Raw genomic sequence first — 22,339 nt, forward strand, 5'->3', positions numbered from 1 at the left:
CCATCTAGCCGGTAAGTTGTAACCATGTGACAAGACCTGCCGCTCTGGCTGACAGTGACTTGGCTTTGGGCTACTGGTTCAAAGGTCGCGGGAGCGAATCCCGCCTGCGGCAGAATTTCTGTTGAGCCAAAATGCAAAAACGCCTGTGTACTGTGCGATGCCAGTGCAGGTTCTTTTATCCCAGGTAGTGTAAATCAGTTCGAGCTCTCCAACGGCGTCCCCTATAGCCAACGTTCGGAATGTAAACACCACTATCACCATGCGACGTGTCTATCGTACTGGCTTAGACAGAATCGGACATTCAGCGCTCTGTAGTGTTCGAGTGATTGCCTGAGCGAATTATTATTTTAGTCGAGCGCAACACCAGCAGCGGCAGGAACTTAATTCGCGCTATGATAGGGTGTCAAACACGTGGAGCGCTGGTTCGACCAAGGCAAAGCATGCTTGATGTCGTTAATTCCTTGCCTACTAGAGAACGGAATTTAAGGGAATATTGGCGTTCGGAGTACAAAAACGCATATTGGCTGCAAAAACACGGACATGGAAATGGATTGGTTGGCTTCTTTTCGTGCTGCTTCGCATGGCGTAAGTTTAAAACTAGCGCACATATGTGTGCCTACTAGTTGGCTTAAATTTGGTGCATTCGGCCAGCCGAACTGCTGTTGTTGGTTTTGTTGGCGTTCTTGGCAGGTCGTAATATATTCCATCTGTTTCACAATTTGCGCAGAAACCCGTGATAAACTCACCAAAAAAAATGTCAGCAAAAAGTGTAACAATGCCCAAAATCAGAGCGCAAGAAGTCCCAGAAGCTTTAGAGCCTATTCAAAGCAAGAAGAAAAAGGAAAAGCAGGTATGCTCACCAGCTACACTGGCGTGTAAGCCTCTTATAATGATCAAAATATTCAACTGCCTGCACTCACTTCTATAATTCTATTTTGTAGTGCTTAATGTGCCTCCTCTTTGCACTAGGCTACCATGAAAAAGAAGCAGATGAAAGACAGCAGTAGGAGTGCTGCTTACAATGCAATTTTGGAAAAGCACTTGAAGAGTGCACAGAAGGAGGAAATGTCGCCTTCTGACTCATCCTTCCACGGGCAGGTAAGCAGCATATAAGTAAATCTAGGGCTGATGTCCCAATGTTTGTTACTTATTAGTTTATTTTGAATTTTCAGAGCCGGAAGAGGCGCTACTCGACCTCAAGTTGATTGGGTGACGATGAGTCACTTTGCTCATATGAAGAGCTTTGACGAGCAAACGCTTAAAAAAAGTGTGGAAAGAGAGTGAATCTCTCCAGCGCTGCTTGGAAAGCAAAATATTTCAGGGCAAGTACTTCCACACTAGCCCTTCTTCCTATTTTTTATGGCCGGCTGGCTGTGATGCGATTCGATCCTTAATTATTAACTGATAATCAAAGCCTCGATGTTTTGAAAATGATTCAAAAGCATTAAGGGGTTTGAACTAGTGTGATGCACGTTGTTGAGTTATGTGCAGTGCTTGTATTGTTACAGTGCATAAAAAGTGCTCAACTTTAGCCATAATCTGCTGGTCCTTCAACACTGTTAACTTTTTACTATAGTTCTTTTTGTATAAGATTTAACATTTTCTTTTTAGTGGAACATAGCATCATGAAGAGGGGCATAGAAGGTAAGCCTTAACTTTTGGCAATTCATTTTTATTGTACTTTTTTTATTCATGTGGTGATTGTGCTCTGGCTAGGAAGACAGTGTATCATTTTGGTGTCCGATTATGTAACTTAAATTTCTCCTGTACCCAGAGTAAGAATTTGTGGCAAGGTAAACTGCGGGAGTTGTCAAATGTAGACCTGTCTTCACCGGTTCTTTATCTTGCTTTAAAAATGCTTTTTGTTACTCAAGTTCAGGGCACAAATGGGGGAGGGCATGTAACGGGTCTAGTAAAGAGGTTTTTTTTTTACCAGGCAGCATTCTGACAGAGTAATTGTAACATCCAACCCTATAAACTTTGATATGGGTGCTTGTAGAGGGAGCACTCAAGCTATAATGACTGCCATTTTTGGCGTAGGGGCAGGCAGGTGCTGTGTGCATGTCTAATCGCCGTATCACTGCCTGCACAGTTGAAGCTATATGCCAAAATGGCAGCCGCTGCTTGTCATGCAAACCTCATTTATGAATTACATCAGCTCAGTTTTGATCTTCAAAAAAGCATGCACTTGTGACTGCCAGCTCGTTGTAGAGTTATCCTACACTGCCACTGCTTGGGCTGGCTCACAAGTGCAGATATGTAGTTAATCTTGTTTGCGGTGATGGGGGAAATAATTGTTGCTATTGTTTTCATCACTGCATTGGAAATATTATTTCTGGCTGCACACTCTTTACAAGCTCCAATAAGCACAGTGGTTTTGGTATTACGAATTTTTCAGTAGATTGGTCGTGCAGTGCATAAAATCTAGTGATGGTATGTTCAGGCAGTTCTTGCATTAACATGTTAATATTGGTAAATAGTATTGTTATATGTATGAGCAATGATGGACACAAGTAAAATTTGATGTCCCTTCTCCCTTTTAATTGAAAATGTGTTAACTAGAAAACTTTATGTATGTTATTACTGCTTCTGAAGAGCTTGACGTCATTTGTCTGCAGCATGTTTGCTACTAAAAGAATGGCAGCTTCTTTAGTATGTGCATATTGTTTAGGATATAACTAGCATGGGCCCCTTTGTGTAGGAAGGTTAATGTTTGCTGGAAATTCCTTCATGGCATATCAGCCTCTAGGACAATAATTGCAGGTTGGTAACACCGAAATGTTTCATTTGTAATTTCGCTTGAAAGTGCCTCGTAATTGTGGAGGCAAAACACTATTTAGTGATGTGTCCTTGACTTGCAGGTGCAAGTTCTTCCCCTACACACAGTGCAGCCATGAACCTGTGTAGTTCGGGAGCCTTGACATGTTCAAGCAGCAGCTTGGAGCCAGACACAGCAGGTCCAAGCAATAACGTGTCGCCACTGCTACCATGCTGTAAGCATTTGTACTGTCTGATATTCTAACACATAGTAGTAAAATAGTTCATTGTGGTTACATTGGGTGAATGGAGAATTTCAGTTCTAATTTTGCCGTTTTTATTATTCGTCTCTTTTATGGCATGCTCTCCAGCTGATGACAGCCAGGTCATGGGGCCAGCTTCTCTGCCCGACAAAGAGCATGCACCTACTAAGTAAATCATTTTATAAACAGGAGAAAATCAAAATTTTTACGTGAAGATAACTATTTCTTAATGTTAGACCAAATAACGGAAGAGGTTTGTCCTTGCCTTGTTCACCAATGTTCTTCAAAGCCACTGTTTTAATACTTCATACTCACATATTAATGCTACCATATTGCTTTGCGAAAGACCTGCACAAAGCTTTGCACTGTTAGTGTAGTGATGTGCGTTGCCACAGCCAGCAGCACCTGCTGTGCTGCCTCAGTAGCTGTTATCGTAATCATGGCTTGGAAATGTTTATGCATTGTGGAAGCCAAGGGTACCCCATCAGGTGAAAACATTCATGCACTGGATTTCAAGATGCAGTGGCTGCTTTTTTATTGGGGTATCATGTCGAAATCTGTTGTGTGCTGTGTTGTATCATGTTAAAAATTCTGTGTGGTCAAAATTAATACAGAGCCCTACAGTATACTTGAGACTATGCATGTTGTGCCGACTCTGTGTCTAAAAGTTGCCGCACCTGGCCAATTGATCTGCAGGCAGTGCTTTTATCAATTTGTCATCAATGTTATTTAACAGCTTTGAATTTTTACATTGATTCCGATAACTTATTTGCTCTTAGTAGCACATAATTTAAGCTGGACGCCTGCCTGCACCTTTGTTCTCGAGAATTAAATTTTATTTACAATGTAATTCTAAAAAATGACCTATTTGCTAGGTGAAAACATGCCACTTTTGTTCATCTCCTGTTTTTGGTTTGTTCTTTACAGTGCTTGAAGATTTTTGCCACCTGTGAGATGGATCTGTAAGTAATGTTATAGGAACTTGTAAGCCATTTTGGTGCATGGTCACATGGGTGTTTAAAGGCACCGGTGGAGAAAGGCTGCATACAGAAAAGAGCACTGGTGGTCGAATTTCTTTTATTTTAACTTTGTCTGGGCACCTTGAACTTATAATGAATTAACGATACACTTCCGACCTCTGCAGCGTGCAGTTATTGAAGTTGCTACCAAAAATATTTTCTTCCAGGTGTGTATGTCTGCTGTTACCGTATGTAGCCTAGCTACGCAAGTTTCTATTATTTGATTAAAAAGGCACATAAAAGAAATTTTGTTTTATTTCAGTAATGCTATGAGAGTGGGCGTGAGAACAGCAACAGGATGCGGCCACCTAACCCGCTCTGCTTCTTCGTCCAGGTTACGGCATGGGCTCTGTTCAGCAATGCGCCGCTATCGTCACCTACCCATGAGATCAGCAAGCTGCCCTGCCACTTCAACGACACGTGTGATGCGGATGCCCGCAAAACAGGCACATTTTTATCGCCGTCCCTCCATCGCATGAAAGATCCAGATCAACAGCGACATCATTTGCTGCCTATATGAACAGCTGGGGGGCCCCCGGCGCCCTTAGTCGGCGTGAGAACAGCACCAGGATGCGGCCACCTAATCCGCTCTGCTTCTTCTTCCAGGTTAGTTCTGTTACTTCCCTGTACGCTAAAAAATCAAATGGCGTGTGCCTGTTGCTGTTCCCACGCCCGGGAGTTTTGCTTTGTGTGTTCAGTGAATGCTTTGATATTGTAAACCAACTGCTAGCGTTGTCCGGGGACGTCGAGCTCAACCCTGGGCCTAACACGAGGCATCAGGTACAGGACTCTCTTCCTGACGTCCAGTCTAAGCAGTGGGAAGATATGTTTGCAATACTAGAGACTTTGAACACGCGAACTGCGAAAATGCAACTGGACCAAAAGGCTTTCATAAAGTCTATTGATGATCTTAAGAAGTCCCAGCTGAAGTTAGAAGAAAATTTGAGCGAAATGAACAAAAGATTAACTGACGTTGAACGCAAAACTGTTACCATTGACGAAATCCAGAAGGAAGTACATCCTTTTCAGCAGTTAGTTGACCAACTTTCTAGTGAAAACTCTCAGCTGCGCGCGCGCCTGTCTCAACTTGAAGACAGGCAGCGACGCGATAACCTTCTGTTCTATGGCATACCTGACACGCAATCAGAGTCCTGGGCTCAGTCAGAACAAAAGCTAGTCAAGGTTCTTTCATCCTGCTTGGAAATTCCGTCCTCTGAAATTTTGATCGATAGAGCGCACAGGCTTGGTGGGTTCGCGTCGGAAAAATGTCGACCAATTATTGCCAAATTTTCATCTTTCAAGGTAAAGCAGAGAATACTGCTTAACTGTTCTAAGCTCAAGGATGAAAAAATTACGCTTAGCGAGGATTATTCTTTCGCCACCCGTCGCGCTAGAAAAAAACTGGTCGAATTTGGCAGATCCTAGCCGCTCACTTTGAAGCTTCGCTTCAATAAGCTTTACATAAAAAATAAATGCTACTGCTACAATCACTCCGATGACTCCGTTCATAAAATCCCAAGCGCCTTCCCGTTGCCAACCGACCGTTCTGAGGACCCTACGAATGATGCCCACAGCGCCTCCGCGCCACTAACCGAACCTGTTACCGATTAGCAATGCGCGAGGGGCAGTGGCACTAAGTCCCCGGCCATTACCCCACTTTCTTTTTTGTTCACAAATATTCGTAGCATAATACCTAAACGCGATGATCTTTGTTCTGTAAGTGACGCTTGCGATGCTGACATTGAATGTCTCACTGAAACCTGGCTATCGGCGAAGATAGATAGCTGTGAACTTCTTACCTGTAGAAAGAGATATGACATTTATCGGTGCGACAGGGGTTCTAGATGTGGCGGAGGCGTGCTTGTAGCTGTTGCTGATACTGTTATGTCTTTTCCGATCCATTTTGTAAGCGCGTTGGAACTTGTACTGGTTGAAATTCGCACATGCTCTAAGAAATTGATGGTGGGCGTTTGCTATCGTCCGCCGTCTACCTCCCCCACCTTTGTAAACGATGTTCATGATGTCATTCACATGATTACAGTACGTTATCCGAGCAGTCCCTTTATTTTACTGGGTGATTTTAATTTCCCCAACATAGTGTGGTCTAATGCGAGTACTTATTGTGAACCTTCAAGTGAATGCGACATGTTCTTGAATTTGTGCAGTGATTTTAACTTATCCCACCTTGTAACGCAGGCAACTCGAATTTCACCTACTGCGTCTAATATCCTCGATCTGGTACTCACCACATCGCCTGATTTTTTCCAGCCCATATCATACTTGCCAGGGTTAAGTGATCACCTACTCCATCATTTTTCTTTGACCTGCGCAGTTCCCCATCAACGTAACCACAGTAAATATATCCATGATTACAGAAATGCTGATTTTGATGCTATTAACCATTAACTGTCTATTTTTCTAGACCATTACTTGCTAAGCTTTCATGATCGCTGCGTGAATGCTAACTGGAGCCTGTTTAAAGAAAAGTTGCTGCGCTCACTGAAAAATATGTTCCGCTCTTAGTCATCACCTCTAACCGTCAATCACTAAATCGTTAAAACGGCTCTGTAATAAGAAAAAAACGCGTGTTCCGCTCTGCTAAACTAACCGGTTCCCAAGTGAGAACAAAAAGTAACTGCGCAAAAGGACGGGACAAGAGAAGGAAAGAGGAGTTGGTGGAATAAATCAGTTGTCAGTCTGCGTTTGTCCCGTGTGGTTCTCGTTCTCTTTCTCTTGTCCCGTCCTTTTGCGCAGTTACTTTTTGTTCTCATAATGTCGTACCAACTAGCCCCTCACCGCACTCTTCTAGATTTCGGTTCCCAAGAACGTTGGACTGCTTATCAGGCCGCAACCCTTGAATAGAAAAGTGCACTGAAGGATGCCAAAGATTTGTTTTTCAATGACACATTACCTTCCCTTTCGATAAATAACCCTAGGCAATTTTGGAGCGTAGTTAACAAAAAAGACAATTCATCCATCAGCATTAAAGACTCCAGTGACCAACTAATTCATCCTAATGATTGTGCAAATGTTCTAAACAGTGTATTCGTTTCAGCTTTTTCCAAAAATCAGTGTTTGGTAACCCCTGCATATAACAGTGCTGACTTTTTACCGATGGATTCTATTATCTTTGATCCTGCTGGAGTGGAAAAAATAATCGAAAAACAAAAGGTTTCTTCATCATGTGGTGTTGATAACATTAGTTCTGAGTTCTTGATTAAAACCAAAGTGTACAGCGTAATAATACTCTCTAATCTATTTCAGCAATCTCTTGAAACAGCATGCATACCTGATGACTGGAAGGTCGGGAAGGTGATTCCCTTGCATAAATCTGGTGATCAACATTCCCCGCATAATTTTCGACCCATCTCACTTACCAGCATTCCGTGTAAAATTATGGAGCATGTTATTTACTCTCACCTTGCATCGTTCCTTGATTCTAATGCCTTTTATACTGACAGTCAACATAGATTTCGGAAGTGGTTTTTTTGCGAAACACAGCTTTTAACCTTCAAGCATGATCTCAACTCATTCCTCGACAGGGGTTCCGTTGTCGACTGCATATTCCTCGATTTCTCAAAGGCGTTTCACAAGGTCTCTCATCAACTGCTTTTTTTTTAAACTTAGTAAACTTAACCTCGACCCTAACGTCCTTGGGTGGCTGCATTCGTTTCTCACTAATCGTTCACAATTTGTCACCGCTAATAATGCTTCTTCCTTCACTTCTCCAACTGGATCTGGAGTGCCACAAAGCTCTGTTCTAGGGCCTCTGCTTTTTCTTATATATATCAATGACTTACCTGACAATCTATGTTCAACAATAAATCTTTTTGCTGATGACTGCGTCATATACCGCGAAATTAACAGTGACTCTGATATAGCTCTTCTTCAATCAGATATTGATCATGCTCTTGAATGGACTAACAAATGGAACATGGAACTAAACATAAAAAAGTGCAAGTACATGCGGGTTTCTCGCCGTAACACTACATTGCCTTCATATCGTCTTAATAATTGCAGCCTTGAGTCTGTGCCTTTTTATAAATATTTAAGTGTCTTCATTTCCCATAATCTTTCTTGGAAAGTACACATAAACCATGTAAGCAATAACGCTAACCGCATGCTGGGCTACATACGCCGTAACTTTAATCCTTCTTCTAGCTCCGGAAAACTGCTTCTCTACAAGTCGTTGGTTCGTAGTAAACTAGAATATGCTGCATCTATCTGGGACCCCTATCAAGAGACACTAATATACCAACTCGAATCTATACAGAACCGTGCGGCCCGTTTCATTCTCTCGAATTATCACCGTAACTCTAGCGTCAGTGCCATGAAATCAAGCTTATCACTCCCAGTACTGTCGCAACGTAGAAATATATCCCGCCTTTGTCTATTCCATAAGATTTCCTATGATAACCCCATCCTTAAAGGGAAGCTGCATAGGTTTTAGAAATCAACGAGCTTAACAGGGTCGAATGTGTGAAACTTGCAGGTAAAGCATGCGAAGTCTTTTTGGGCTAGCGCTTGAAATAGTGAAGTAATCACCGATTAAAATTCGCACGCCCTTCAAGCTTCTCCGCAGCGTACAATGCCAAGTGGGGGGCACATGATGACGTCATCGAAGGTATCGGTACATTTCCAACGCACAAACGCCTGCTTTGAAGGAAAAAAAAACAACGCCAATGAAGGCAAACTCTGCCGAGAGCTGTTTGGCAGTGTCGAACGAGTCAGGGCAGGGTATGGCTGACGACAGCGGTAATTTGAAATCATACCTTCCATGACGTCACGCTGAATTTTCTTGCACTCCTCTGGTGCATTGAGGCCAAGCGCAAAATTCAATCGTTGATTACGTCACTATTTTAAATGCTAGTGCAAAAACACTTGGCATGCTTTACCTACAGCCTATAGAGATTTGAATCCTTGAATATTGCGAAATTCTCAAAAAAGTGCTGCAGTTGCCCTTCAAGAGAAAATTTATAACGCCACCTTGCTACGTTTCAGCTCGGATCGATCATCGTCATAAAGTTGGTATTCTTTCATGCCAAACAAACCTCTTTTACAACTCATTCATCCCCAGCACATCGGCACAATGGAATCACCTTCCCCGATCGGTCGTCGAAATAAGTGACCATTCTGTGTTTAAATCGGCTTTAACTAACTTGATGGTAACATAGCACATGTAATTCTTGCGCCCTGCCGTTTATTCTTTTCAGCTTATGTGGTAGTTCAAACAGACCTGGTATTTCCCCCCCCCCTTCAAATATTCTGCTGTTTAAGGGCATGACAGAATGTGTGCACCAGTGTTTTCCTGCCATTTTCAACAACTTCCTCATGTTTTTTTTTTGTTTGCGTGGTATGCTTACTTTTATTCTTTGCTCATAATTTCGTGTTAAATGACTTAATTTATTTTATTGTATTTGCTATAACCTACTGATTTGCGCGAGCCATATTTTTGTTCACATTTTGTGTTACTTGTGACTGCTCTTCTTTTGTCATTCTGTCTGTTGTACCCCACTCCCCTCTCTAATGCCCTTGGCCCTGAGGGTACTGAAATAAATAAATAAATAAACAGTGGTCTAGTAAGTGCCAGCACAGGTCGAACTGACAGGCATTGAATTTTGTGTATGTAGGCTTTTTTGTGCAGAAGAATGGGAAGTATGGAAAAACTAACAGACTCACCTCAAATAATGACCCGCAACTGAAATGAAGGCCTTTACAAGATGTTTAAGATGACAAGCTTTTATATTCAGTATAATTAATGCTGCTGATAGATACCTTGCTAAGTCAAAATGCACTGAGTGATATTGGCATGCAAATTTTACAAATAAATTTAAAGTCGTGTTGTTTAACGACTCATAGTGATACATGGGCTATGACGGACACCGAAGTGAAGGGCTCTGGATATACTGACGAAACAGACGAATTTTGCATTTAGTTGCCATCAAATTGTGGCTGCCGCAGCTGAGATAGAACCCAAGTCCTCTGGCTTAGTAGTTGATTGCCCTAACCACTTAGCCACCATGCTGGCTCACATTGCCGTGCATGTGAAATATTAACTTGGTCAACCCGCGCTGGGCAATGCACATTTTTTGCCTTTACTCACCATTTGTGTACTAATAATTGATATTTGTAACAGTCCTTGAAAACTTGTGCTAATTATGTCGCATTTCTTGCATAGTTTCACATAACAAGAGGTGTAGTTATTAGTGCGGCCAGGGTGTCAAGATTTTCAGCGCAAAGAAAGCTACACTGGTCTGCAAAGATGCGGCCCAGGCCATATGGATAAGTGAAGTGTTGGCTGAGCGTTCAGCCGAGCGTTCAGATCGAGTTCCTGTTGTAAAAATACGAGTTCACATTCCTCTTAGTGCACAAGTGTTGCCTGTCTGCTGAGCAGTGCACTAGTTGGGCAATTATGACTGTGATTGCTCACTACTACAAGTCTTATGGCTGTTCATTTTCAATTGTTTGGCTCTTTTACAACGCATGCTGTATTATACATCGTTACCTACTATAGATTAGGTAACCTTGCATGTAGTATTTGTAACTTGTTGCTGCATTTCTGCCTTCTATGACAATTTTTATGAAATGTTGGGCTGGAATTTTGCATTTTGCCATGTTGCTGCCCTCGCCAACTGTATAGTTGGGGAGGGCATATGCCAGCAAGACTGCTGTATAATGTGCATGCTGACATTAGAACTTCATTTCAATCTAATTTTCAGCTACAGTCCGGAAGTGGGGCTCCCAGAAAGGCATGGATATGGAAGCAACTGTGGCAATCATCCCAAGACTCCTGACCGAGAAGATTCAATGTCAGAAAATCCCTCCTCAGGAAGTTTGGGAGCACATAAGTGCGTGTTATAACAAAAGGTTTGAACACTTTTCATGCTGTGGACAGTATGTGCTGACTGTGGGATCACTGCCTGCCTTTTGAGCGCCTTTTGACCAGCATTTGTGCACTGTGGCACAAGCAGCAGCACCAGTAATAACCATAACCAGCTGGCAACTTGTCCCAGTTGGGACCAGGTTGCAATGGGTCCCAGCTGTTGGGACGCGTTCAACTGGGCAGTGAAAAATTCCCAGTTGGGACTAGCTGGCAGTGGGTCCCAACTGGGCAGCTGGTACACAGTGGCAGCTGGTCCCAACCGGGAATTATTCCATAACACTATTGAACTGGTTCCAACTGAAGCCAGCTCGGACCAATTGGAATTTTTTCATCTGGGCTGCCTTCGATATCTTAATTTGGACGCGGCGAGATGGCGCGGATAGCAAGGACCCACTTTTTCCGCAGTCCTATCAACATGACGGCATATAGCATGCAATCCCTTGCTCTATGATTGACTGGTACTCTGCTGACTCTGCTGACTGGTACCCTGCGCTATGCGCTTCGTTGCCCCGTGTCTCGCATCGAGGAGCGGCGCGCGCTGTAAACGGGCGAAAGACGGCCGTTTTGGCATTACGTGTTATCTCGGCCCTTCAGTCCGCGCGGCCTCCTTAGGCCGATTCACACGACGGACCGTTCGCCCGCGGCCCGCGCACTACGTGTTCATGCGTCAGCACTTTGAGAGGCGCGCTGGATGCATGGATGGATGGCGGCCGACAGCGCGCCCCTCAATGTGCTGACGCATGCACACGTAGTGCGCGGGCCGCGGGCGAACGGTCCGTCGTGTGAATCGGCCTTTTGCAGTTTAGTCGACGGCGCACTGTAATTCCAAGACACAACGCGCCCAGTGACCCAGCTTTACCGTTTTTAATAAAAGCGAAAAGCACTGACTCACCATTGGTGCCGATATGATAACACTAAAGCCAGTTCCCACTTTTAGACTACGTCGAACGTTCTGCAGGCATAGGAAACGCAGAAATCTCAGTACGACAGGGAAAGGAAGATGCCGGCGCGAGTGCCTTTAGACGTTCGGAGGCAAATAATTCACTTGTCGGTACAGGGTACTTCTCAACGAGAGATGTGCAGAATAACAGGACGTTCGATGACAGCGGTGAATAGAATAATACAAGCCGAAGACATCAGATTAGGCGATGCTTCACGGTCAGGCAGAAGCCGTTGCACGTCTGAAGAAGATCGAATAATCGTAGCGGCAGCTGTCGCGGAATTGCCCAGGGAAGTGCCCAGGGACATCGGGACACATTGGATATTGATGCCAGCATGAGAACAATTCGGCGGCGACTACAAGATGCTGGCCTCCACGCATCTGTGGCTGCTCAAAAGCCGTATCTCACGGGCAGACAACGACGACAATGCCTGGAATTCGCCGGAGCGCATGCGGACTGGAGCATGAGCGAGTGCGGCGAAGTGATCTTCACCGACGAGAGCACGTTCAGCTCGCGCTGGGATCAGCATCGGCGGGTGTGGAGACCAATGAACGCAAGATATTTATGACGAAATAACTGGCTGGGTTCCAAGGGAAGGAAAGCGTAGCAGGGGGCGGCAGAAATTTAGGTGGGCGGATGAGGTTAGGAAACTGAAAAGATTATTTGAATGCAGCCGCCAGACGACCAGGATAATTGGAGGAGTATGGGAGAGGCTTTGCCCTGCAGTGGGCGTTGTTCCGTTAATGATGATTTATAGCAACAGCAATGGCTACTTAACTTTTCGTATTTTATCTCAGTCCACATTAAACAGTCGCATTTCATATCAAGCACTTTGCGGCCAGTAAGCATTCCTCACTTACTATGCACTTACTATTGTCCTTCTCTGCTCAATGTTCGCGTCTAATTTCCAGGTGACCATGGGTCACCTCATGCTAATTCATTCTTTCACTGTCGTATTGAAGCAGAACCCTCGACTGGAGCGTGGTAAAGTCACAGCAGGAGGCCGTCTTGTTTACATAAAACATTCAATGGTAGTTTATGCTAAATAATATGTTGATCTCAGGGTGAGAATGTTGGCCGTTCTTTTTTAAATCTACGTATTTCACCTCTCAGGCCATTTTTTTTTTTCACCGGGGAAAGAAATATTTTTGGTTTCGGATTTTTTCTAGGTAATATCCCGAGTTCGTCTCAAGCGTCCTCAGAAGCGGCTGCTGCAGCGTCAACGTCTGGGGCGCGATTAGCATCCAGGGTCTCGGACCATTGGTGCGACTACCACAGTACTACAACTCGGCTTCGTACCGTAACCTACTTGAAGAGATCCTTATTCCGTATGCTTTGCACGGCCCTTTCAAGGACGGGTGCTTCATTATGCAGCGCGACTACAGCCCCATTCACTGCGCCAGAGCAGTTCAAGCTCTTCTTGAAGAGAGGGTCATTCGACTCTTGACATGAGCGCCGAGAGGAGCCGATTTCAACATAACTGAAAATGTATGGGGAGTTATGAAATCTGAACTTGCGAAAATGAACTTGAGGACAGCTGGCAGAGGTGAGCTTTGGGTAGCGGTTCGCGATGAATGGGAGCGCCTTCGGCAGAGGACTGGATATATGAAAGCCTTTATGAGTCACTCCCAGAACGCATGCAAGAAGCAATTCGTGCGAACGGGGCTTTCACCCACTATTAGATGGCAGCAAACAAAAGGTCTGCTGTTTGTTTTTCAACCGTTCCTAAATATGGCAAGCGAGCGGGGCCACGGCAATGAAGAGGCCTAGTCGGTACGCTTGCAAAATTGGTTGACCATAAGTGGTGGACATTTCCAAATGAATTTAAATACATGTTCGGATGTTTCCTTATGAGACGGAAGAAGCAAGTCCAAGGAGCAAGACCGGCAGGAATATAAGAAGACGAGTTGAACTCAGTAATAAACTGAGTCCTCAGTACTGTCACGATTTAATCTTGTTTTTTTTTGTGTGTTTTACAGTGAATATAAACTTTTCTAAAGAATAATTTTGTAGGAGTACTAACGTTCATTAATTGTTTTCCCAGTGAAATAGGTGTATAATGCCTGTGTGGTTGCTTTTGGGTCACGAATTAGTATACTGTGGTACGCTCCTGCATCAAACTTTTCGTAGTGTTGATTGCTAATTTTGCTGCCGAAAGAAAAAATTGGCAGTGCTTAGCTTAGCAAATTACGAGCAACTTTAACGACTAAAGTAGTGAAAGGCGTAAGCCTGGGACTGCACGGAACGTCGGAATTAGCTTAAAGGGCTATTGAGGTGTCCACTAAACCACAGAGTTGGTAAGACGCCTTTCCTTTCCTCGAAATGAACGCAGTCCCCTCTATTACTGCCTGGGATCTGCGGCGCTCAGTGGCTACCGCTGGGACCGCGCCGACCAACCGACTTGGTGGCTCAGATTTCACCTGGGTATGACGTCACAGACGCGAGCGCCTCCGCCCGTCATCAAACTGGAGACTGTGTAAAGGTCAAACGTGACTACCGCCGGGACCACGCTGAAGGGTTAAAACCTAGCGTAGTATTGCTTTCGCAATAATAAAATCTTCTTCGTACTTCGTAAACATATATGCAATTCACCCAGCAACCCTTCCGAACATCTGCATACTACAACATGAAACGGACGTAGTAAATTTAAAGGTCACTGAAAGTATATTTCGGTAGTTAGAACAGGGAAATTATTTGGCCACATAGTTTTCACAGCGTCACTGTGAAGGACTGTTCCGTTTTGAAAGGCGCTACGTGCCATCTTTCGAAGGTATGCGTCCGTGAGTTGAGCTTTTCCGGCTAGCGGAAAAGGAAAGGCTGTTCGGGCTTCATAGCGGAAATTAACTTGGCGCTCTACGCGCGACACCGAGGCTGAAGTGAGCACGCCTGGATGAAGGCAGCACCCGGCGGTGCTGCCCGAACCAGCTCAGCATCTCTCGAACAGTGATAACGGCAGGGTTGCAGCAAAGAGGGGGGCTCGGCGGCAGACACTCTCGCTGCGCGCGGATAGCCAGGGGTGTCTGTTGTGCTGGTAGGTGGCGCTTAGATGCAGTTTCTGCTAGCTTTGCCGCGTTTCGCGTGCTCCGTATTATTCTGGCCGCACCTGTACAAGTTCGAACAGCTTGTTGATGCCAGCTTCATAATTGTCCGGGCGTGTGTTGATCGTGGTTTCTATCCTGTCAGTGATGGAGTGTATGAGCTGCGCTTGGGCTTGTATGAGGTGTTGCTGCATCGCTCCGACTTGTTCGGCAGCTACAGTGCGGATTATGCTAGTGCTTTCTGAGCGAAATTCAGCGGAACATATGTATTGCTTTACCGTCTCTTGAGGTGTAATGAGAGGGTCACGTTTTAAACAAGGGGAAGTACTGGAGGATGCTTGGACGGCCAACTCACCCTTTTTAGCAGGGCCGCCTCCATTCTCGCGTGTAGCGTTCCGTAGTGACTGCACCTCGTGGGTCTCCTGGATGAGAGCTGCGTAATCATTGGCTTTCGAAGTAGAGGCCCGCGGCTCCATGGCGTCCGTCTTGGTACCACTGGGCCCCCTCAAGAAGTTGAAGTTGTTCGACATTGCGTTCCAAAGTTTTGTAGCGAACGCTACACTATACTACCCTGTCGAGCATTTCGCCGTGAACCTCGGAAGCCGATAGTGCGCATGCGCGAAACCAGAGAGGTGCAGCAGGTGCGAAGCGTACGACGTCAGAGCTCGCCACCGCGCCGGCCTGATTACGCCCGCCGGCGCCGCGCATTGCGCATGCGCGGCAACCGAAGGGCATCATAAATGCGGAGCTGAAGCCATAGGCCGTCGGCGTTCATTGTGTTCATTGGCGCTCACAACGTTTTACACTCCGATCATTTACAAGGAAAGCAAGTGCGCATAACTGGCTCTCTCGGTCAATGGGCGCCTGAATCGCGCTTATAGGTATGCAGGGTGACGATTAACTAAATACTTGTTCAATGCTTAACATTGTATTCACAACAACAAGCTCGATAACATGCATAACTATGGGGGAACTTTAGCTCGCGCTACGTATATCATGGCATAGCTGAGCTAAGCAACTGCGGATTTTTATGTCCGGCATTCACGGTGTACACAGTTTTTTCATGAGGTTTTCGTTATCTTGTTGAGCGAAGATTCCGGGTTCTCGGTCCCCATGGCCTGCTCCAAAGGTGCCTGGGCAGCCGTGGTGACCACACCGGGTTCTTCTTCATTAATGGTTGGAGGGCTGGCCATTCTGTGCTTCGATTCGAAGGTTTCTGTGGATGGCTGGTGAGTGGCTTGCTTGGACCGTTGTTCTGATTCACGTTTGTGGGCAGTGTTATGATGCTGCGATATCTTTGCGTTTCTCCCGCTCGGTGGACATAGGTTTGGTTCAATTTGGGTCGTAGCCGCCGCGGTAGCTCAGTGGTTATGGCGCTGGGCTGCTGACCCGAAGGACTCAGTTTTGATCCGGGCCGCGGCGGTCGAATTTCGATGGAGGCGAAATTCTAGAGGCCCGTGTAGTGTGCGATCTAAGTGGACGTTAAAGAACTCCAGGGGGTCGAAATTTTGGAAGCCGTTCACGATGGCGTCCCTCATAGCCTGAGTCACTTTAGGACGTTAAACCCCATAAATCAAACGAATTCGTGTCAGTCCTCAGTCTTGTACTTCTGCTCAGTCTTTTGCTTCTTTTGCGCATCTATAATAGTGCTCTGTATAGCAGCGTCTCCATAAGGATGGTGTTGGATTGCAGCCTCATCAGCTTTGCCTGCCTGTTTCCGTCTTTTTGCGTAATTCTTCCGTCTTTCCGGACAGTTCGTGTCAATGATGGAGTGGTTAGATCTGTAGCAGACGATGCAGTGCTTCTTGCAATCGACACGTCCTGGTGGAGGATTGCGTATTCTCCAACTGTAGCATCTTTTCTCCTGTGAAGGGGGAGAAATGTCAGCACGCTATCCTGTTTTCAGGCAGCATCCGCAGACCTCCTTCACTGATCGGAAAGGTTGGAACCTGTATGCTATGCCGCTAAGAGAGACAAAACGTGTACTGCTTTGCCCCATTTGTGCCTGAAGGCCTCGGTTGAATGATGTTGATTTGTTGGGGCATGTGTCCGTGCAATTTAGCAATTTCTCTTCTTTTGGTATCAGTAAGGCGCCGATAATGAAGCCTTTACATGAGTTGTCTGGTGAGGCTGCATAGGCATTCATTGACGATTCCTTTCCTCCTAGATTGATTGCCTGGATGTTGCATATCTGTTCAGTGAGGTCCAGATCCGGGGTGCTCGGAATAGGGATGTTTTGCTCCGGCTTGACTCTGACCCTGGTATCATGGGTTGAGTGGCTGCTGAGCTTGCATTGCAAAGCAGCAAGTAGTGGAGGGCTCCGAAATAATTTCTACCAACTGGACATCTTAAATTGGTTGAGGAAATGAAATTGCACAGTATCTGTCTCACGTCTGGGTAGGCACCTCAACCCGCCATCAGGGAAGGGATAAAGGAGGAGGTGAGATAAGAAAGGAAGAGGGGCCGTAATGGAGGGCTCTGAAATAGTACTTTTGACCCCGTGCAGATTTTTAATTGGTTTTTGAGGAAAGGAAATGGCACAGTACCTGTCCCACATGTCGGTGGACACCTGAACCATGCCGTATTGGAAGGTATAAAGGAAGGAGTGAGAGAGGAAAGGAAGAAAAAAAAGGAAGGAAGTGGTCCCGCAGTGGAAGGGTGGTGGTGGTGGTGGTGGTGAAAAACATTTATAGTGCAATAAATATTTACAGAGAGGTGATTGGGGTAGGCCCTATTGGCCCTTTCCCCTAACAATACTAGGTGGAGCCCCTATTCCGGTGCCCCATTGGCAAGCAACGCCGCCCGCGTCCGGTGACCCAAGGCCTTTTGGGTCTTTAGGTCCCGACAGCCGAGCAGGGCCGCCTCCCAGTCCTCTCTGGTGGGGTTGGGGGGGATAGATGGGTTGGATTGACACGCCCAAACCATGTGGAAGGTGTCAGCCACCTCCCCACAGAACTGGCACGTGCCATCAAAGGATTCGTTGAAATGTTTAAGTACCGCCGGGCACAGTACAGTGTTAGTAAGAATTTTGATAAGGAGGCGCTCGTCAGCGCAATCCAGTCCCTTACAAGGGGCCGGGTAGCGCCGGTGCTCCTCCTTGTAGTAATCGGTGATGTGTTTGAATGTAAGGGCCAGATTGTCTGATTGGGAGTAGGCTTCCAAGGACAGGGAGATAGCCCGGGGAGATAGTGCGCGGGCGGCCTGATCGGCCTGTTCGTTTCCCTGTAGGCCCTGGGGACCGGGCGCCCAAATCAGGTTGCGTGGAGTTGGATCTTCGCATCGGCAGCTATATTCCAATATGCGCCAGGCAAGCGGGGGAGCCCAGCCCAACTCATAATTCCGACAGGCCCCTCGCGAGTCGGTGATGATGTGTTTCGACTTGGGAGTAGTGAGAGCCAGAGCAATGGCAATCTCCTCCGCGTGTGTTGCGCTGTAGGCTTTGAAAGTGAGCCCGTTTACTGTGTTTGTGTTGTGTACGACTGCGGCCGTGTACCACACCCCGTGGTGTGGGCCGGCACGTCCACGTAATACACATGTTGTTGGCTACCATAGTATCGCGCCAACGCTTCCGCGCGCGCCTGGCGACGACCGCTATGGTCTTCTCTGGACATGTTGCGGGGAAGGGGTCGGACTCGGAGGGCGCGTCTCCAGGGTTCTGACACTCTCTCCCTTTCCTCAATATGGTAGTCATGTTTGATGTGTAGCCGGCCCAAGAGGCGGCGACCGGACGTGGTCTGTGCAAGACGCGTGTATTGGTTGACTAAGTGGGCTTCTCGAAGCTCCCGGAATGTGTTTACCACGCCCAAGGGTAGAAGTCGCTGGTTGGACGTGGTGACCGGGAGGTCGAGAGCCCGCTTGATGACTTTCCGGTGGATGACCTCCAGTTGGTCATCATCATGTTTGCGCAGGTGCAAGTAGGGGGTTGAGTAGAGGATTCTACTCGTCACGAAAGCATGGGCAAGCCGCAGTGCATTCTTGCTTCGTAATCCGCCTCGCTTGTTGGAGACCCGGCGGACCATGCGGCCCACCTGATCTCCCACTGTGCGAAGTTTGCCTAGCGTAGTGTCGACCCTGCGTTGATGGTGTATGAAGACACCAAGGACGCGGATCTCCTTGGACTCCCGGATCGGTCCCGAGGGGAGACTGATGCAAAGCGGAGTTGTGTCCCGAGGGGAGGGACGTATGTGCACAAATTCTGATTTCGATGGGGCGCACTGGAGTCCGCAGTAGGCCGCGTAGTCGTCGACTAGGGTCGCCGCTGCTTGCAGGCAGGATTACATGTGGCCCAGGCTACCTTGCGTGGCCCAGATTGTAATGTCATCTGCATAAAGAGCGTGATATATCCCGGGCAAAGAAGACAATTTGGAGGGAAGATGAAGCATTGCCAAATTGAAGAGGAGGGGAGACAGGACCGCGCCTTGAGGTGTTCCCCTCGAGCCGATGGTGTATGGCCCGTGTTCCGCATCTTGTATGCGTATGTAGGCTTGACGGTCTGTAAGAAATTGTTTTATGTAGTTGAATGTTTTGTGGCCACAGTTGGTGTTCCTGAGGTGGTCCAGGATTACTTCGTGTTTGACGTTGTCGAATGCGCCTTTAAGATCCAAGGCCAGGACCACCTTGTCGTTGTGGGGACATTCGACAGGATCTAAGATGTCGTGGTGAAGCTGCAGAAGTATATCCTGTGCTGACTTGTGAGGGCGAAAACCGAACATGGTGTCCGCGAAAGTGTGCTGTGTTTCGAGAAAATCGGAGAGTCTGTCGCGCACCATCGTCTCCATCAGCTTACCGACACAAGACGTGAGGGAGATGGGGCGAAGGTTCTCCACATCAATAGGTTTTCCGGCCTTGGGAATAAAGGTCACGAGAGCCGATTTCCAATCGAGAGGGAGAGGAGTCTCTCCGTCCCAAATGCTATTGATGTATTTGAGGAGCGCGGCATAGGCTGCGTCGGGAAGGTTGGCCAAGAGCCTTGACCGTAACCTTGTCGCGCCCGGGTGCAGTGCCCAGCTTCATTTTGCTTAAGGCTGCCCGGAGGTCGTGGAGTTGGAAAGGCTTGTCCAGCTCCGTGTTCTCTTCGCCTGCATACGAGTACGCCGCCTGCCGGGGGTCCTTAGTGGTGCACAGGTATCGATCCCTGAGCGTGTGCGCTAGCGGTTTTGTCGTTCCTGTAAAGTTGTGCAAGGCCCTATATAATTGGCGTTGGGTTTCCGTGCGTGTTTGTATTGGATCGATGAGAGCGCGGAACAGTCGCCAGGTGTTGCGGCCAGACATCTGGCGAGCAGTCGCGTTGCACCGGTCCACCCAGTTAGTGTCGGCTAGCTGAGTAGCATATTCCGCTGCCTGTTGTGTGAGTTCAAGGATGCGGTTCTTTAGGCGTCTGTTATGTTTCTGTTTCTTCCATCGCTTCGTGAGGCTGCGACGGGCCTCCCAAAGGTGGAGAAGGTGGTTGTCCACGTCTGTTTGTGTTTCTGTGAGCTGTATCGGCTTTTCGTGTTGTGTGAGTGTAGACGTGAGCGATCTGGACCAGGCGTCGTATCCCGACTGGAGGGGGTCTACGATAGGTAGAGAGGTGCGGAAAGTCGTCCAGTCTGGGATACGAGCTTGTTTTAGTGGGCGTTTCAGGGGACGCATGTAAATGGTTGTGTTGATTATACAGTGATCACTACCTAGAGTGTCCTCTGTATTCAGCCAGTCGGCATGGCGTATGTTGCGTGTAAATGTGAGGTCCGGGCAAGTATCTCGTTGAATGGAATTGCCGACACGTGTTGGGTTGGCGGGGTCAGTGTGCAGGGTGAGTCCAAGTGTGGAAAGAAGTTCCGCAAGCTTCCTCCCACGCCTGTCCTCCCGAGGGTATCCCCATAGCCTGCTCGGGGCGTTGAAATCGCCGACGATTAGGAGGAGATCCCTACCCGCCACCTGCATAGCTTGAGTGAAAATTTCATTGAACGTGACGTTCTTAAGTTTCGGTGGGCAGTAAATATTTAGAATGTGTACAGGTGGGTCAGACCGCTTTAGGGGCAGCACTGACACCATCGTGTATGGGAAAGGCGGTGTTGTGGGGAGCGTGACCTCCTGCGCAGTATACTGCTTGTGAACAAGTATACATGTCTGCGGGTTGTGTTGAAATGTAGTGTAGTTTGTGAGTTTGGTACCGGCGCCGGGTTCCTGAAGGGCAACCACGGCGACGAGGAACTCAAGGTTCTCAAGAAAGAGGCGGAGATGAGTCCGCTTCTTGTGGTTCTTGAGACCCCGGCAGTTCCACTGCGTTAGTGTAAGCGGCTGAGTTGTTCTTGCTCGCGACTTAGGGTTGGGGGCCATGGTCGGAGGCGGAGGGTGGGGTCCCGTTGTTAAGACTCCCCAGTCCGCTAGTGCCCGGCGCAGACGTGCAGGAGTCTTCCGAAAAGTCAAACTCATAGGGAATAGCTCTATTGAATTTTGAGGGGCGGTTAGCGTCCCTGATGGGTTCTACGCGTTTAAGGACGCACGGATTGTCTTTTATCCATTTTTGGATAATGTGCGTTACGGCTTGTGTCACCTGTACGATGACACTCTCCACCTGACGCGCGATGGTATCATGGATAATTTTGGGGAGGTCTGCCAATTGTGTTTCAATTGCGGTCACCCGGGTCTCCATGGCCGCGGCGCTACTATCCACAGGAGGAGGGATCTCCCTGTCTGTTATGTTTTCTGCCTCGTCGCTCGACGCGGGCGGAGTATGGAATTGGGATTTGAGCGAGTTAAGCTCGCTGGCTAGTTTTTCATTTTGAGCTCGCAAGAGGGCGATCTCGCGCTTCAGTTCCTGCGTTTCGGCGGTGCTGGTGGGGGAGGAAGGAGGAGGGGAAGGAGAGGAGGCGACCCTCGCCCAGCTGCCTACCTTGGGTTGGTTGCAGGCGGCGCCGCCAGATGAAGCGCTGAGAGCTGGGAACTCCGCTGCTCCGGGTGGTGGCGTTACCGTTGCTGTCTTGCCAGGGGGAGGCATCACGCCACGCCGTGGCGTTTTCTGGTTGTGTTTCTGCCGCCCTCCCCGTGGAGCGCCGGCACTGGCTCCCTTGGAAGGCGTCCTGGTCCCTGGTTGCGGCAACTTAATGAATTTGGCGGTGCATTCGCGGGACCTGGTGAGGTGCGGGCCCCCGCAGATTAAGCACATAGGATTGCAGACGTGGGGGGCCATCCCCTCAGTACCAAGCCCCACGTTTTGGCCACAAATGCCGCATCTTTCCTTGACCGGGGTGGGACAGTTGTCCACCCGGTGCCCCAGTGTGCCGCAACGGTAGCACGCAGGCACTGTTTTTTGTACTCCTTGACGGGAGTCAGTTCTGCGTTATAGTGGACGTAACGCGGAACGGTGCGTCCCTCGAAAGTCAGTACAGCTACGTTTGATTGTCCCAGCTTGCGCACATGAACTAGTTCACCACCGCGCCACTGCACATCATGTTTT

General features: G+C 47.5%; 1 protein-coding gene and 1 pseudogene across 1 annotated transcript; one reads left to right on the forward strand and one right to left on the reverse strand.

Annotated features, from left to right (window-relative positions):
• The first annotated feature begins 4,337 nt into the window (after nucleotides 1-4,337).
• Nucleotides 4,338-5,650, forward strand: LOC149343955 (uncharacterized; annotated as a pseudogene).
• An 11,917-nt stretch (nucleotides 5,651-17,567) lies between these two features.
• On the reverse strand, nucleotides 17,568-22,072 carry LOC149343956 (uncharacterized). Its single transcript, XM_089542531.1, has 2 exons — nucleotides 21,776-22,072; nucleotides 17,568-17,776 (listed from the first exon to the last, which is right to left on the reverse strand). Exons 1-2 carry the CDS (start codon nucleotides 22,070-22,072, stop codon nucleotides 17,633-17,635), a joined length of 441 nt encoding a protein of 146 aa, XP_089398657.1. The 3' UTR covers nucleotides 17,568-17,632.
• Between the last annotated feature and the right edge of the window lie 267 nt (nucleotides 22,073-22,339).

This window comes from Amblyomma mixtum, chromosome 5, assembly GCF_055824585.1.
Source record: "Amblyomma mixtum isolate Tamu chromosome 5, ASM5582458v1, whole genome shotgun sequence".
Taxonomy (NCBI): domain Eukaryota; kingdom Metazoa; phylum Arthropoda; class Arachnida; order Ixodida; family Ixodidae; genus Amblyomma; species Amblyomma mixtum.

What these genes read in the sequence shown, in the direction of transcription:
- LOC149343956 (XM_089542531.1), bottom strand. Translation starts at nt 22,072, where the DNA reads ATGGCCCCCCACGTCTGCAATCCTATGTGCTTAATCTGCGGGGGCCCG. An exon ending in CCGCCTGCAACCAACCCAAG is followed by an intron (nt 17,777 to 21,775) that starts GTAGGCAGCTGG and finishes CAACCCCACCAG; the next exon opens with AGAGGACTGGGAGGCGGCCC.